The sequence below is a fragment of the Glossina fuscipes genome, unplaced genomic scaffold (assembly GCF_014805625.2).
Source record: "Glossina fuscipes isolate IAEA_lab_2018 unplaced genomic scaffold, Yale_Gfus_2 2, whole genome shotgun sequence".
Lineage (NCBI taxonomy): Eukaryota > Metazoa > Arthropoda > Insecta > Diptera > Glossinidae > Glossina > Glossina fuscipes.
Window position 1 is genome coordinate 6,233,369 of NW_023998416.1, and position 13,194 is coordinate 6,246,562.

A 13,194-nucleotide genomic window follows, 5' to 3' on the forward strand; every position below is an offset into this window, starting at 1 on the left:
CTATAGGTCATCCAAAGGCAAACACTGTCTTGGTTCGTTTTTTACCGCTAAGCATGCAGCAATTGTTATAAACTATATATAGAAGCAAAATTTTTCGCTTAGTACAAAGAGATTTCGACCTAAAGTAGAATTCTTATATATAAGTATATATATATATATGAGCGAAGCAATCGAATAATTCGTTTTATAGCAATCATAACAATTGCATATTTGAAAATGCCTGAAAACACTTTCTTCTTCGCTTAATATGAAAAACTTTCAGCATAATCGTCACAAGAAAAAAATTATATTTCGCTGCGGTTGAATCTTGAGTACCCACCATCTCCGTTAAAAAATTTAATAAGACATAATAAGAATGAAATTTGTAAACGTCACAATGTTCGAGGAGTTTCCATTGTTGTAGCTATTGCAGTTGTAAGTTACATAAGACATGTAAGCGGCATTCTCGGTTTATTTTCTACGAATTGATCCAATTCCAATACTGAGATGCCTGCAAGAGTTTCCAATGAATTTCTCTTAAACATTAAAAAGATGCACAGATGGACAAGTAAATGCATAGACGGAGAGACTGGCTGAAACTTCCTTCTGTACATTACAACCCTATTAACAAAATGAATATGCCCCCAATCATCGGTACGGTGTCACATATTTATATAAAATTGTATATATTCATCAGATTCACTTCAACAAGTATAACGTTAAACTTTTTTTTTACATTTCCGTTTATTCAATTGTTTTAGCAATTAAATATTCGTTTTTTGAGGCTATTTTTTAAAGGTTTGCTTTTGTAAATTTGTTGACGCTTCTGTACGAATAACTCACCTGTCAAAATTGAAACTTTTGAATGAATACTTTCAATCCTGACTTGTCCAAGATTTTGAAACACAGACTGTGCGTATGTGCAGCATCATATAAGGAGAGCAAGTGCTTTCGATAAGGAACAGGGCGAAGGGGGGAGAAGACTTTACATGGTTCACAATAGAGCTAATAAAGGAGAAGAACCATAGTCGAATAATTCCAAGGCATAAACATTTTGAAACGTTTCCTTGTTATAAGCGATTCGTGTACAACATTTGGGCAATATTTTTGAGTTTTAGATTAATATCTATTCGAGATCGTCGATTGTCATACTTTGATTAAGGAGGGTATCCTTGCAGACAGTTCGCTTTCTATTTTGGATTTATTTTAGCTTTTTATTTTAATTCTTGCGACTATGAGTATCCTCCGAACAAATAATAAACATAGGTGTAGATAGACAAACGGATAGGCGGGCAGATGCAATTTGACTCGAAATCTTTCTGTGATCAAGGTTCGTCATCCGTATCTCTAATTTCAGTTAAATAATATACACCTAATCTTCCATTACGGGTCCGCCAAGTGATTTGTGTTATCATTAAAGAAATGATAAATTCTCACATAATCCAATCGTCTATAAGATCAGCAATTTTAAAAACAAACAATCGTTGCCCATAACGCTCTCGTGCAATTATATATTGCTTTGGTGTGCCACGGTTTGGCCATATCTGCTTTACGGAGTTTTTTATATCTGTCAACTTTGGCTTTTTTGTTTACAGATTTATGACCCAAATGAGAGATGAAAACATTGCTGCATTCATTGGACCAGATGAAGGTTGCATATCGGAAGCCTTATTATCGTCAGCATGGAATATACCAATGATATCATTTGTAAGTGGACAGTAAATTTAATAAAATTGTTTTCCTCCCAGAAACTATTTAAATTTGTCGTATACTTAAACGTCACAATTAACTTGATATTGTATCACAGCAAAATAAGGCAAAAAAGATTGTCGCTTAGGACGCATTGTGGACTGTGGTAGAATATTGTTTGCATAAATTTGCATTAAATTACTCAAAAGCAAAAACATAGGACAATAAGGTCTCATCGATGGATTAATAAATATAGAATGCAGCTTTTTTGAGGAAAGAGGGTAAAAAATTACATTGCGTTGTTTAAGAGATGTGTACCTTAAAAAATCACTGAACATGAAAATGAACATATCTTTTTTCCTTTGCTAAACTACGTTAAGGCGCAAGACAAATGTAAATTTTCTAAAAAAAAAAAAATTTTTTTTTGACTTAGTAGTTGCTTTGAATTTTCAAGAATATGTGGAAAAAAATTCATTATCCGTATTAGCAAAATAATACGTACGCATGTTCAAAAGTTAAGTTCAAAGTTAAAAATAACATTTTGTTTCGGTGTGAATTAATTTGTCCCTAAATATCAAGTTTAAATGTGAGCGATTTTCCTCGCATCTGTTTGTCTTCCCCATAAATGCCAACGTAAACAAGTTTGAATATTTTAAAATAAATTTCCGGCATTTCGCCACATAATGTGTTTTCAGAACTTGCTTCATATTTCAAATTTTACTTTCATTTCTTATGGTTGGCAAGCATACTTTCTAATGCCATAGAGGGTGAGATAAAGAAAGAACACGGAATCAAAACACAATGATGTATGGAAAGAAAACAATAACTTTAACAAACAAAAAACGTTTAAACGGAACAAGCATTCGGAAATCTGAAATAGAAGCAAATTGCACCTACTATTCATTATTATTGTCTATGATAGCTAAACCGTTCACTTCGTTTTCGTATTGGTGTAGAAGAGACGGAGTTGATACTTTAGAGTATGTATTCCAATGCGACTTAGGTTATAGTCAACGTTTGATATTTGCCGTCACAAGGGAACATTTGAAAACTGCTGCCTTTTTGAATGTTGTCATGTGAAGCAGATTGAACCAGAAATAATACCATCTCGTGCAACTTACAAAATAGTCTGGTGAACATAGTTAAGTTTCCATTAGAAGTTAGAATTTCATAGAACTGAAGTAAACGCCAGCCAATATTCCTGCCATAATGAAGAAAGTGAAATGGAGTCAAAAGAGAAAACTAAAAAAAAAGAAAAATCCCTTTATTAGTAAATTAGTCCGAAAATTCCATATAAATTTATTGGAAATTGTCTTTGCTGTCGTATGATATAAATTCACAAAATATACAATTCTATAGAATTTTTATACATATCCATGAAGAATTTTTTTATATTTTTTAAAAAGAATTATTTTGAATTTTTAATGAGAGGCTATGTTTAAATTATTTGCAGAAATGTTCGGATTCGTTGGTATCAAATAAGGAAATATTTCATACATTCGCGCGTACGTTGGCACCCGCTTCAAAGGTAAATTTACATGCGTAACGAGAATTATATTTATTTCAATCTTTACATATACATCTATGTTCATTTTGAATTCACATTCATTGATTGTATGGCACGTTCATATTCATTGTTCGTGTTCATTGTTTGTGCTCATTTACATTAACTGATATTCATTATTCATATTAAGATTTAACTTCAAATCCTTATTCACAATTATATTGACTTTTCATATTCAAATTCACATTCATAGGTATGTTAGTATTCATATTCATGTTTATATTCAAATTCACATTCATATATAAATTCGTGTTCGCGTTTATAGTCATAATCACATTCATAACCACATTCAAAAAAAATTTACTATCAAATTCATATTCGTTGTTCATTTTTAATATTCATATTTATATTTGTATTATATTTGTTTTTTTTGAAATTAATATTTATGATCTTTATTAATTTTTCATATTCAATAATATTCATATTCATTACTCATTTTTCATATTCGAAACCATATTAACATTTAAAGTCATTTTCATATTCATACTTATATTCATACTCACATTCATATTCATTTTCAAATTCATATTTTATATCCATAATTCATTTTTCATATTCATGTATGGGTTTGTATTCATATTCGTACTTTTTTTCATATTCATATTCATCATCCATTATTCGTTTTTCATATTCTTCATAATCACATTCATATTCATTTTTTAATTCATATTTTATATGCATTTTCCATATTCATGTATGGATTTATATACATATTCGTATTTATTTTCAAATTCATATTCATATCCGTAATTCATTTTTCATATTCGTATTTCATATTCTTTTTTCATATTCATTTTTTCATATTCTTATTCAAATTCATATTCATATCTAAACGTTTATATTCATATTTATTTTCAAATCTGAATTCATATTCATTTTTCATATTCATATTTATATTTATTTTCGAATTCATATCCACGTTCATGATTAATTTTTCATATTTAAATTCATATTCTTATTCGCATTCATGTTCATATACACATTCATATTCATACTCCCATTCGCATTCGTATTTATATTTAGACTCAATCATTCATATATAAAAATTTCCCTCCTCATATATATTGAATCAATTACGAAACTGCAAATAAATTTCTCCATCTTTTTTAATAAAATGATTTCTTCAATTAAAATGGGCTTAAGGTGTCGAAAAGTGTTATAAGCTTGTTAAGCGCTTTTCACTGGCAGAAATTTGCAATTGTTGTCAGCTCAAAGCCAATTTGGGGTGCAGAAGTAGCACGAGCCATACAGGTAATATAAATTTTTTTGCAATTTTTCCACAAAGGTAAACGAATGCTTATATGCAGGAACAAGCTGAAGCAGAAAATTTTACCATAACCCACTTTAGAGAAATACCAGATTATATACCCATAGAGGAGACATTGCTAAAAATGCAAAAGATTATTGACGAAACTTACGCAACAACACGAAGTAAGTATCGTTTTAAGGATTTCATTTACTTCTTACGATTTTCATTATTCACCAATATAACGAATCAGAACGTATGAAAATATTAATTTTTCATTATTGATTTAATGATATTTAAATTGCAATAATAAACAAAGAGGGAAAGGCCTGAAAAGTAAAGAGTTAATTTGTTTATTACTACATTTTACATAGTTTAGTAGTTTTTGTCCTCATTAAAGAAAATCAATTATACAAACGTGAGCATTAAAGACGAATAAAATATTCATATTTTCCTTTACAAACTATATATAATGAATATATCTTCGATTTTTGCTTCTGCACTTACACGTTTAGTTAAACACATCTCTTCATTTTCTATGAATATTTTTCTATTTTATCTGTGAACACATTTTCATTCTCTTTGAATTTTGCATCTCCTTTCATATTCACTTTCTAAAAGTCTATTAACCGGTATGTTTACATGTTAACAGCTTGGTAAGAAAGCAATTTCGGCGGTTTAACGAAAAAGATAATCTTTAAGTCAATAATAAATTTTTTTTTATTTTCTGTAATATTTCTTAATTATTCTTAAACAATTGGATTTCCATGAAACTTCTGCTATCTCCTAAATTAACTTTCACTATCGTCAGTGAATGTGTGCCTCAGCATACAAAAATGCAACATTATCTCTGCATAATCTCTCTTCACATGATTTGATGGTGATTTTTGGCAATTCATAATGCTTTTCAAACCGTGTTCGTCAATTCGTTTGCCCATCAGTCTTTTGATTGCATGGTCACAAAAATAGAGATATCTTCTTCAAACACACGACATGAAATTTCCGCTTTTTCTTTACAAAATAGGAAAACATAGTCATGCACAACATCTACAGAGTATCAGAACTCAGTAGTTGACGATGGGTACAGAAGATTCGGTCGCGGCCGAACATAATCTTCGTATTTGTTTTTCTTTAGTTAACATTTTCCCACGGCCTGCTTCTTCTACTGCAGAGTGTCATTCCAAAGCTATAACTGAAATTTATATTTGGAAGATACGTTAAATGTACAACTAAGGAAGCTTCTAAAAAATAATCAGTTTTGCTGTAGAAGCTGCTACTTGCTATTTTGTTCGAACAGCTTAATGCGTGCATAAGAGTATGTGACACATTTGCTTCAACAGATTGATTAGTCTTCCACAAATAAATTTGCAAAAACTAACTTATCATTTCCTTCCAACAAAGTCCTTTAATTTATTAAAAGGATATATTTGAATAGAAATGGAATTCGAATAACCAGCTAAGTAACTTAAGGTATAAAATATTTGAAGTTTGCTCAATTGTTGTTTATCATACATTTAACTTCTTTGAGACCTCTCCAGCGATTAAGTAGCCTTCATCCCTTTGAATTATGACTTTGATTTAGTAGGTTTAACATAACGTTAGTTTTTCTTTTTCTACTAGGATTCTACAATGCAAGCGATGCATTGTTGTGCAATCAACCACATAAACTTTATATATCTATTTATAAGCCCTACAGTGTTTTTTCTTGTAAGTAAAGAGAAAAGAAAAAGATGAAAACATACATTCTTCCATGTTTAAGCTAACAGTTATAAGCAAGGTTATAAACAAAATGGGACTGATGTCCAAAGGCAGAAAGAAAAACTCCTAACATTCGCTGTAGCCCTTGCAGCAAACACAGTTGAAAATACTTTCTCGCCAACTTAATGTAATGTAAAGTATTACAAAAAGCCAAGAGCATTAAATTCCTTTGATTCTGCACAAATAATACAATTATCTTCCGCTAATGTCGAAACTTTTACACCCAGTACACTGTTTACAAAAAAATTTTAAAAAAATGATAAGAAAGGAATTTCAATACTTTATAATATCGTGTGGGCGCAGTTGATTTTTTCCTGTTTTCTACGGGCACCATACGACCACCTTTAGAATATATAGTTAAATATTTATCATTGTATGTAGTGGGGTTGTACGTGCTAAACAGGGGCTTCTTTCGGTGTATGTTTCATGCTAGGCGTGTACTTCGGCCGATTTGGCCTATTTCCAATATCAAACGACATCGAAAAACCTTAAATGCTTTTACAAAATTTGAAAGCAATCGATTGAACTTGGAACTGGAAAACGGCTTATGGCAGACACTCAACACAGACACTCAAATGATCAAATATATACATATATATATATATCCTTTGGGCTTCTGAATATTTCTAGTGGATGTTGCAACTGAAACCAAAGCGCGTGTAAAAATGAAATGTAAACATTCTTTAAAAGTATTTTAATTATTAAGAAATCGGTGCGTATGAGTGTTATTTGGAAGGGTATTACAAGACTTTAATACATAGCGTATGTCAATTATTTGAAATTACTTTTCGAATGTGTATGGAAAAATATTCAAAGAAATCGAATGCAATAAAAGACGCACATGGAGTTGTAAACACACAAATAAACACTTTTGCAATAGATATGGAAAAGCCATTACATTCATTCTTCTGTTATCAGTTAAACTATAAATAACAGAATGCTTAGCAATAATTCTTTTTGCTTAGACCAGGGTGTGTGTGGTTGTGTGGGTGTGAGAGCATTTGTGGAGACGTGTGTACTAATAACGTACTGTTATTCTAGTTATTCAAATATCTTCAATATCATGGAAACTTTCCTCCATTTCTCACATTTACAGTTTACGTATTTATTGGTGAACACATTGCCATGGTTGATTTTGTACGATGCATGCAAAATCGTCAACTCCTGCAAAATGGTGACTATATTATCATTTCGGTTGATGATGAAATCTATGATTCTAAACGACGTGTCAATATAATGGAACGGAGTATGTTTTTATGTGTGCTCAACATTTATAATAAACAATGTTTAACATTAAAAATAATATATTGTGATTTTTCCATGTAATTGAACAGATTATTTAGATCCTTACATACGTAAAGAGAAAAGGAAATCATTGGATAAGAATTCATTTCGTTCGGTAATTAAGATAAGCATGACGTATCCATTAAATCCACATATACGGTAAGTAAATCTAATACACCTGCAAACTTCTATATAAACGTCAGTTTTATTCCATATTAATTGCTACTCAGAGAATTGTGCAGTAAAATTAAAGAATACGCTCGTAAATATCCTTTCCTGGTACCCTATCATCAACGTGTTTTCGATAATATTTCGGTAATCATAGGATACTTACATTTTACATTTGTGACTTGATTGATTTTCCCGTTTTGACTTGTAGGTACCGATTTACGGATTACATTTATATGATAGTGTTATGATTTATGCTAAAGCAATTACCGATTTACTGCAAATAGGTGCAGATATATACGATGGCCGCTTAGTTATGAGTCGTATCTTTAATCACTCTTATCATTCTATACAAGGTTTCGATGTAAGAAAATTTCTTCCCATACATAAATATGTTTATCTTAAGTAAGCTTTGGAAGTGCATGCATATGTTTACTTAGGTACATATAGATGGTAACGGCGATGCGGAGGGAAACTATACAGTCATAACATTGCAAAATGATGGTAATAATGTAAACATAGTTAGTTCATTGGTTAGAATGTCTATGCAACCTGTCGGCTATTTTGTTTACAATAAATTATCCACTATACCGGTAAGTAAAAAAATTTGTTATGAAGTTTATGTTTTCAAGAAGTTGTACTTTAATTTTGGGGGTAAAGGTATTTACATATTGTTATTATACATAACTTAATGCCTTTCAAGAATCATATTTATAAAGGAAAAGAGGCACAGTAATGGTGTGCAATGTGTGCTTCCATAGGTCCCCTTAATCGGCAATTAAAATAATAAATTGTTCATATTAGCATACTTTTAGGCGCAGATTGTTTTTATTTGGGCTGCTTACAGTATATTCTCAACAAAGATGTGGACTTACTTAGCTTAGGTTATCTTCCAAATCCAAAATATGCAAATGACTTTTTTTTTTTTTTTGTTATGTGTAATCCATATGTAGCTGTGGGCTTGATTAGAACGGATAGCGGGAACAAGAGAAAAGATAGAGGGCGAAGAATGTTCGTTTACAGACGATTTGATACTGAGATCAGGTTAACCAGTTTGATGGGATTTCTGTTTTCTGTGCCTTGCAAACTTCTGCTAAAACTTGCAAAAATCGAATCCATATAGATGATGGTGGTGGACCGGATTCGACTTGACAACCAATCAACTCTTCAATAAAGAGATAATTAAGCCTTTCGAGATAAACCGTTAGAAATATTTCTTAGAGTTGGAGCTGAAAGATCGATCTAAAATTCGTCTCTGTTAGTCCGTTGTCTATGTCAAAGGCTTATGTTTAATAAATCAAATATTTTAAAACTATAGTAGAATTTTTTAAATTGTTTTTTTGAGAATTTTAAATTTATTGTTCGTTTACTTCTATAAAAGTTTTTTAAAAATAATTTCTTTGCTTTCTGTTTACATTCTTTAAAGGAATTCCGATACATTAAAGCCAATCGTCATATACAATGGCTGAAAGGACGGCCCCCACTAGCTGAGCCATTATGCGGATTTCATGGTGAACTCTGTCGTATGCGTAAATTAGATTGGCGTTATTTGACTTCGGGTTCATTTTTTGGATTTTTCCTTATTGTTGCTGCTGTTTTTCTTATTAAGTAGTGAAAAATAGTTTTTTCTTTAGCTCTCTTTCCATGTATACACACATTAAGTATTGTCTTTCTGCTTTACACAATGCACTCACTCACCCTCCTAATAGGACTGTAGTTAATATTAAAAAAAAAAAAAAAAAAGCGCAAACATTTATTACTTATTCTTTAAATTCTTTGCTTTCTCTTTCACTTTCTTTTCTTTTAATGTGAAGGCATTATCGTTACGAACAAACTCTGGCTGGCTTGTTATGGAAAATCGATATGAAAGACGTGACCATTATCAATATTGACAATAATTTAGACTATAACAATTTAAAATATAAAAATATCGTAAGTTTTACTTTTCATATGGATTTTTTTTTTTTTTTTGTTGCTTTCAAACAGTAATAAAAAACATATTTATGACTTTTATACCTATCATCGGCTGATGAAAAACTTATTCACTTTGTCGAAGTGTTTACGAGACGAAGAGCGAAACCTCACAGACCCCGTCAAGCACCAAATTTAAGTACGCCCGACCGCCTAACTATCTGGCTGTGTGTCTTTCTGTGTAATTTTCCTGCCCGTAAAGAAGAAGCTATCAGCTTCAAATTTGACAGAAGCTCTTGCATGCACATTTGTCTAAAACGGTCAAAGAATATCCCCATAGTATAACATAACCTGAAACCGCTTCTACGTTCAAAAATAAAAAGTATTTGGTTTAGTGCTCGTTACTTTCTTATAGGTCGCTACAGACGCAATGGCAAAAATTTGCATTCAAATTCTCTGGGCAGTGTTGCAAATTCTGCACAAAAATGAGAAAAATCGGGCGGGCCTCTCAATATTATCACATTGTCCAAATGTTTGCAGCATCCAGAAAGAAGGCTCAGAGACCCATAGTCTGCTTATTATCGATCAGTATCAAATGTGAATCATTCCATGCACGTTTGTCAATCCGTCTGTCCATCTTTATGTTAATTTCTGTGGTGGTTGCAAAAACAGAGATGTCCGCTTTAGACGATATAAATTTCCACTTTTTTTTTAAATAAAAAATAAAAAAATCAGCCCCGCCCACCTAATATTATAGACTACGGATATTTGGCTTTTCTTTTTTCTTTTTTTTTTTTGGGTTTATTTTTTAAAATAACGCTGATGGGTATAAAAGATTCGGTCGTAGCCGAATATAATTTTCTTACTTGATTCTCTTTATGCCATAAAGTATCAGATATATCGTCAAAGTATTTTAACGGGTGGAGAGACTAGTAAAAAAGCTTTTACAACCATAGGTTAGCGCAACGGATAGATATAATGTTAGAAAATATTTTCCCAAATGCAATCTAATCTTTACAGGACTGCATCGAGGCAATATAGTGGCCATGAAAAGGGTTTACAAAAAAACTGTGGATGTCACACGGTCCATACGCAAAGAATTGAAGCAAATGCGTGAGGTAAGAGGGTTTTTCTTTTTTGAATGGATTTAATAAAACCTTTAAAACTTCGCAATGTAGGAACAAATTTTTTTTCATAGAAGAAAAAGAAATTAAAGCATTGCCTTCTATGCAATTATTTGCGCGCGACTTCTTAAGCGAATTCAAAGTTTTACGTTTATCTAATGCGATTGCATTATCTCGAATTCCAATCTTAGAATTGTGAACATACAACATGAAAGGAATATATTTAAGGTGTTGTTCATGCCGTTGGCAAGGCCAAGCTTGGGTTATGTTGTTCAGTTTCCCAGTTATATGATTGCTACTTAGGAATGCTTGAATTTTATATTATTTATCTTATGTAGCCTAGGATTGTTTTCCTACGTAAGACTTTGCTCGTATAGGGTACATTTATTTGGTTTATCATCTTTTGCTTAAAGGGGATGAAATTGCTTAGAGTTATGTTAATAATTAAACTTATTGATGGGAAAATTATATCCACATTCCTGCTAAGCGAGTTAGATTTTAATGTTCGACAAGAGTTTCCAGATATCACATTACCTGTGCCCATTAGATTACCACAATATCGAATTATTTTATTACTTTACAAAGCAACCTAACCTCAAATTTGCACGTGAAAGAGTTGAAAAAGAGAAGAGCTCCACAAATTGGAATTTTATACAAACTAAAAACAAATTAAATGCAGAATGTCAATTGGTGATATGTCAATTGTTAATACCAAAACACAGCAGTAGTTTAAAGACTTTCCTAGCTATGCAAAATAAAGCATTGAAGTTGCGAATATAAAATAAAATAATTTAGCTTCTGGTTTAAAAGAGATTAGCAGAATATGAATACTTAAATTTTTATGGAAAGAGTGCTGGCATAACATGATTTTTGATATAACCAATCATTCAGCGAATGTCCCGTAATCGCGTGATTTGATGACGGCCGGAAAAATGTGAGGAAAGTGACAAACAGACAGGGGAGGCTGTAGCATCAGTTTATCCTAACTGAGCAGCGCTGTACCTGTTGGCTTATTCTGGCCTTATTGCGCAACCCCCTGGGGATTCTCATATATATTTTGATTATGCAAATGTTTCAATGTTACATTAAATATTTACTTGTATTAAATGCTTGTGTAAATGCATTCTGTTTTTATTATTTATATTTGACGAGTATATGAACTATTAATGTGACTGCAAATAAGCTAATCTAGAAAGAAGTCCGAAGCTAAGCACTTTATGAATTTATTATAACATTATTGTGTGTTCTTCTAAGCTGCTGCATTTTATTATATCATCATATAAAAGGTTTACTGCCATTGTGTTACTTTGTTTACTTTACTATCCATACTATACGTATTACTTACTTATACTTATTACTATAAACGCATTACCACTATTTGTATATTTTATTAGTCTATGAATTCATATTGTGATTGTTATTTAGGAAATTTAAATAAGGAATAGGGTATAAGGTCGAGGTACTCGACAAACCTTTTCATTCGAGAGTAATCTGCTAGTACAAGAGGCTGTCAATAGAGGAAAATTTTTGTATATATTACTGATTTATGAATTAATCCAATCAAACAAGTACCACATTTGTTGCCGCTTTGAGGTGAGCCCGAACCGTTCATGGTTTTTAGCAAATAAACAATAATCGTTAAATTAATTTTTTTTAAGTGTTTTGAGTATCAATCTCTATTGGACGGCACGAAGTTCGAATATTTCTCTTGTTTTGCAACTGAGAAAAGTAGCTCACTAAAACCGCCGTAACTCGTGAAAAATGATTGAAACGGCATGAATAACCGTCGTTTGAGAGTCGGAAGCTACGAAAAGTGTAAGGGATTTTTTTGCTGAAACAGTTGTCTCTTTGTATATTGATTGATATGTTATCTGCTTTGTTTTAACTTTTTTTCTCAAGTTCTGTGAAAAAACCACAGGATCAGATACACTTGGATTAAACAATTTAAAGACTTAGACATTTATTTCGGAATATTACAAACAGTTTCCGCACATAGGTGTATACGTAAACTTCATATCCTTATCTATAAGGTAAAGAAGACCTGAAAAGTGATCGTATACTCGTTTTCTGCCAATAAGCGTAAATGTGAATTGTATTTTTTCTTCCTATATTGTGTGCCCACGCGTTGCTCGCCGCCACACGCATACGGCGATTGAATCTCCGACACAAGAAATTGGTTATTGTGTGGAACCTGTTTGCCAGGCATATTGACTTTTTGCCTGAAAACCAACTTGACCATTGATGAAACAACGCATCGGAGTTGTCTTACAATTGTAGTATGTTAAAAAAAAGTGTTTAAATGTGTTACTGAAGTATAGTATTAAGATAGACTCGTTTGCTTTGACTCCGTTGTATCCTCATTGCGTTTACCTTTGCTAAGTTAACTTTGACTCGACTTGGTATCCTTGACATATCGTTCACTTTAATTTTACAATTATCGCCGATTTACAGTACACCTTAGTATTCTTAAC

At 31.7% G+C, this 13,194-nt stretch overlaps 1 protein-coding gene across 1 annotated transcript in view; it reads left to right on the forward strand.

The window, feature by feature from the left end:
• The window catches only part of LOC119634154 (guanylate cyclase 32E), a 35,954-nt gene that overhangs the window by 14,725 nt on the left and 8,035 nt on the right, over positions 1–13,194 (forward strand). The window contains exons 3-15 of the mRNA XM_038028117.1: positions 1,575–1,686; positions 3,122–3,196; positions 4,376–4,483; positions 4,540–4,663; positions 7,333–7,482; positions 7,571–7,679; positions 7,751–7,835; positions 7,900–8,052; positions 8,129–8,281; positions 9,115–9,296; positions 9,503–9,620; positions 10,489–10,555; positions 10,620–10,717. Of these exons, the coding sequence (XP_037884045.1) occupies positions 1,575–1,686; positions 3,122–3,196; positions 4,376–4,483; positions 4,540–4,663; positions 7,333–7,482; positions 7,571–7,679; positions 7,751–7,835; positions 7,900–8,052; positions 8,129–8,281; positions 9,115–9,296; positions 9,503–9,620; positions 10,489–10,555; positions 10,620–10,717 (1,534 nt within the window). The remainder of the gene's footprint in view (positions 1–1,574; positions 1,687–3,121; positions 3,197–4,375; positions 4,484–4,539; positions 4,664–7,332; positions 7,483–7,570; positions 7,680–7,750; positions 7,836–7,899; positions 8,053–8,128; positions 8,282–9,114; positions 9,297–9,502; positions 9,621–10,488; positions 10,556–10,619; positions 10,718–13,194) is intronic.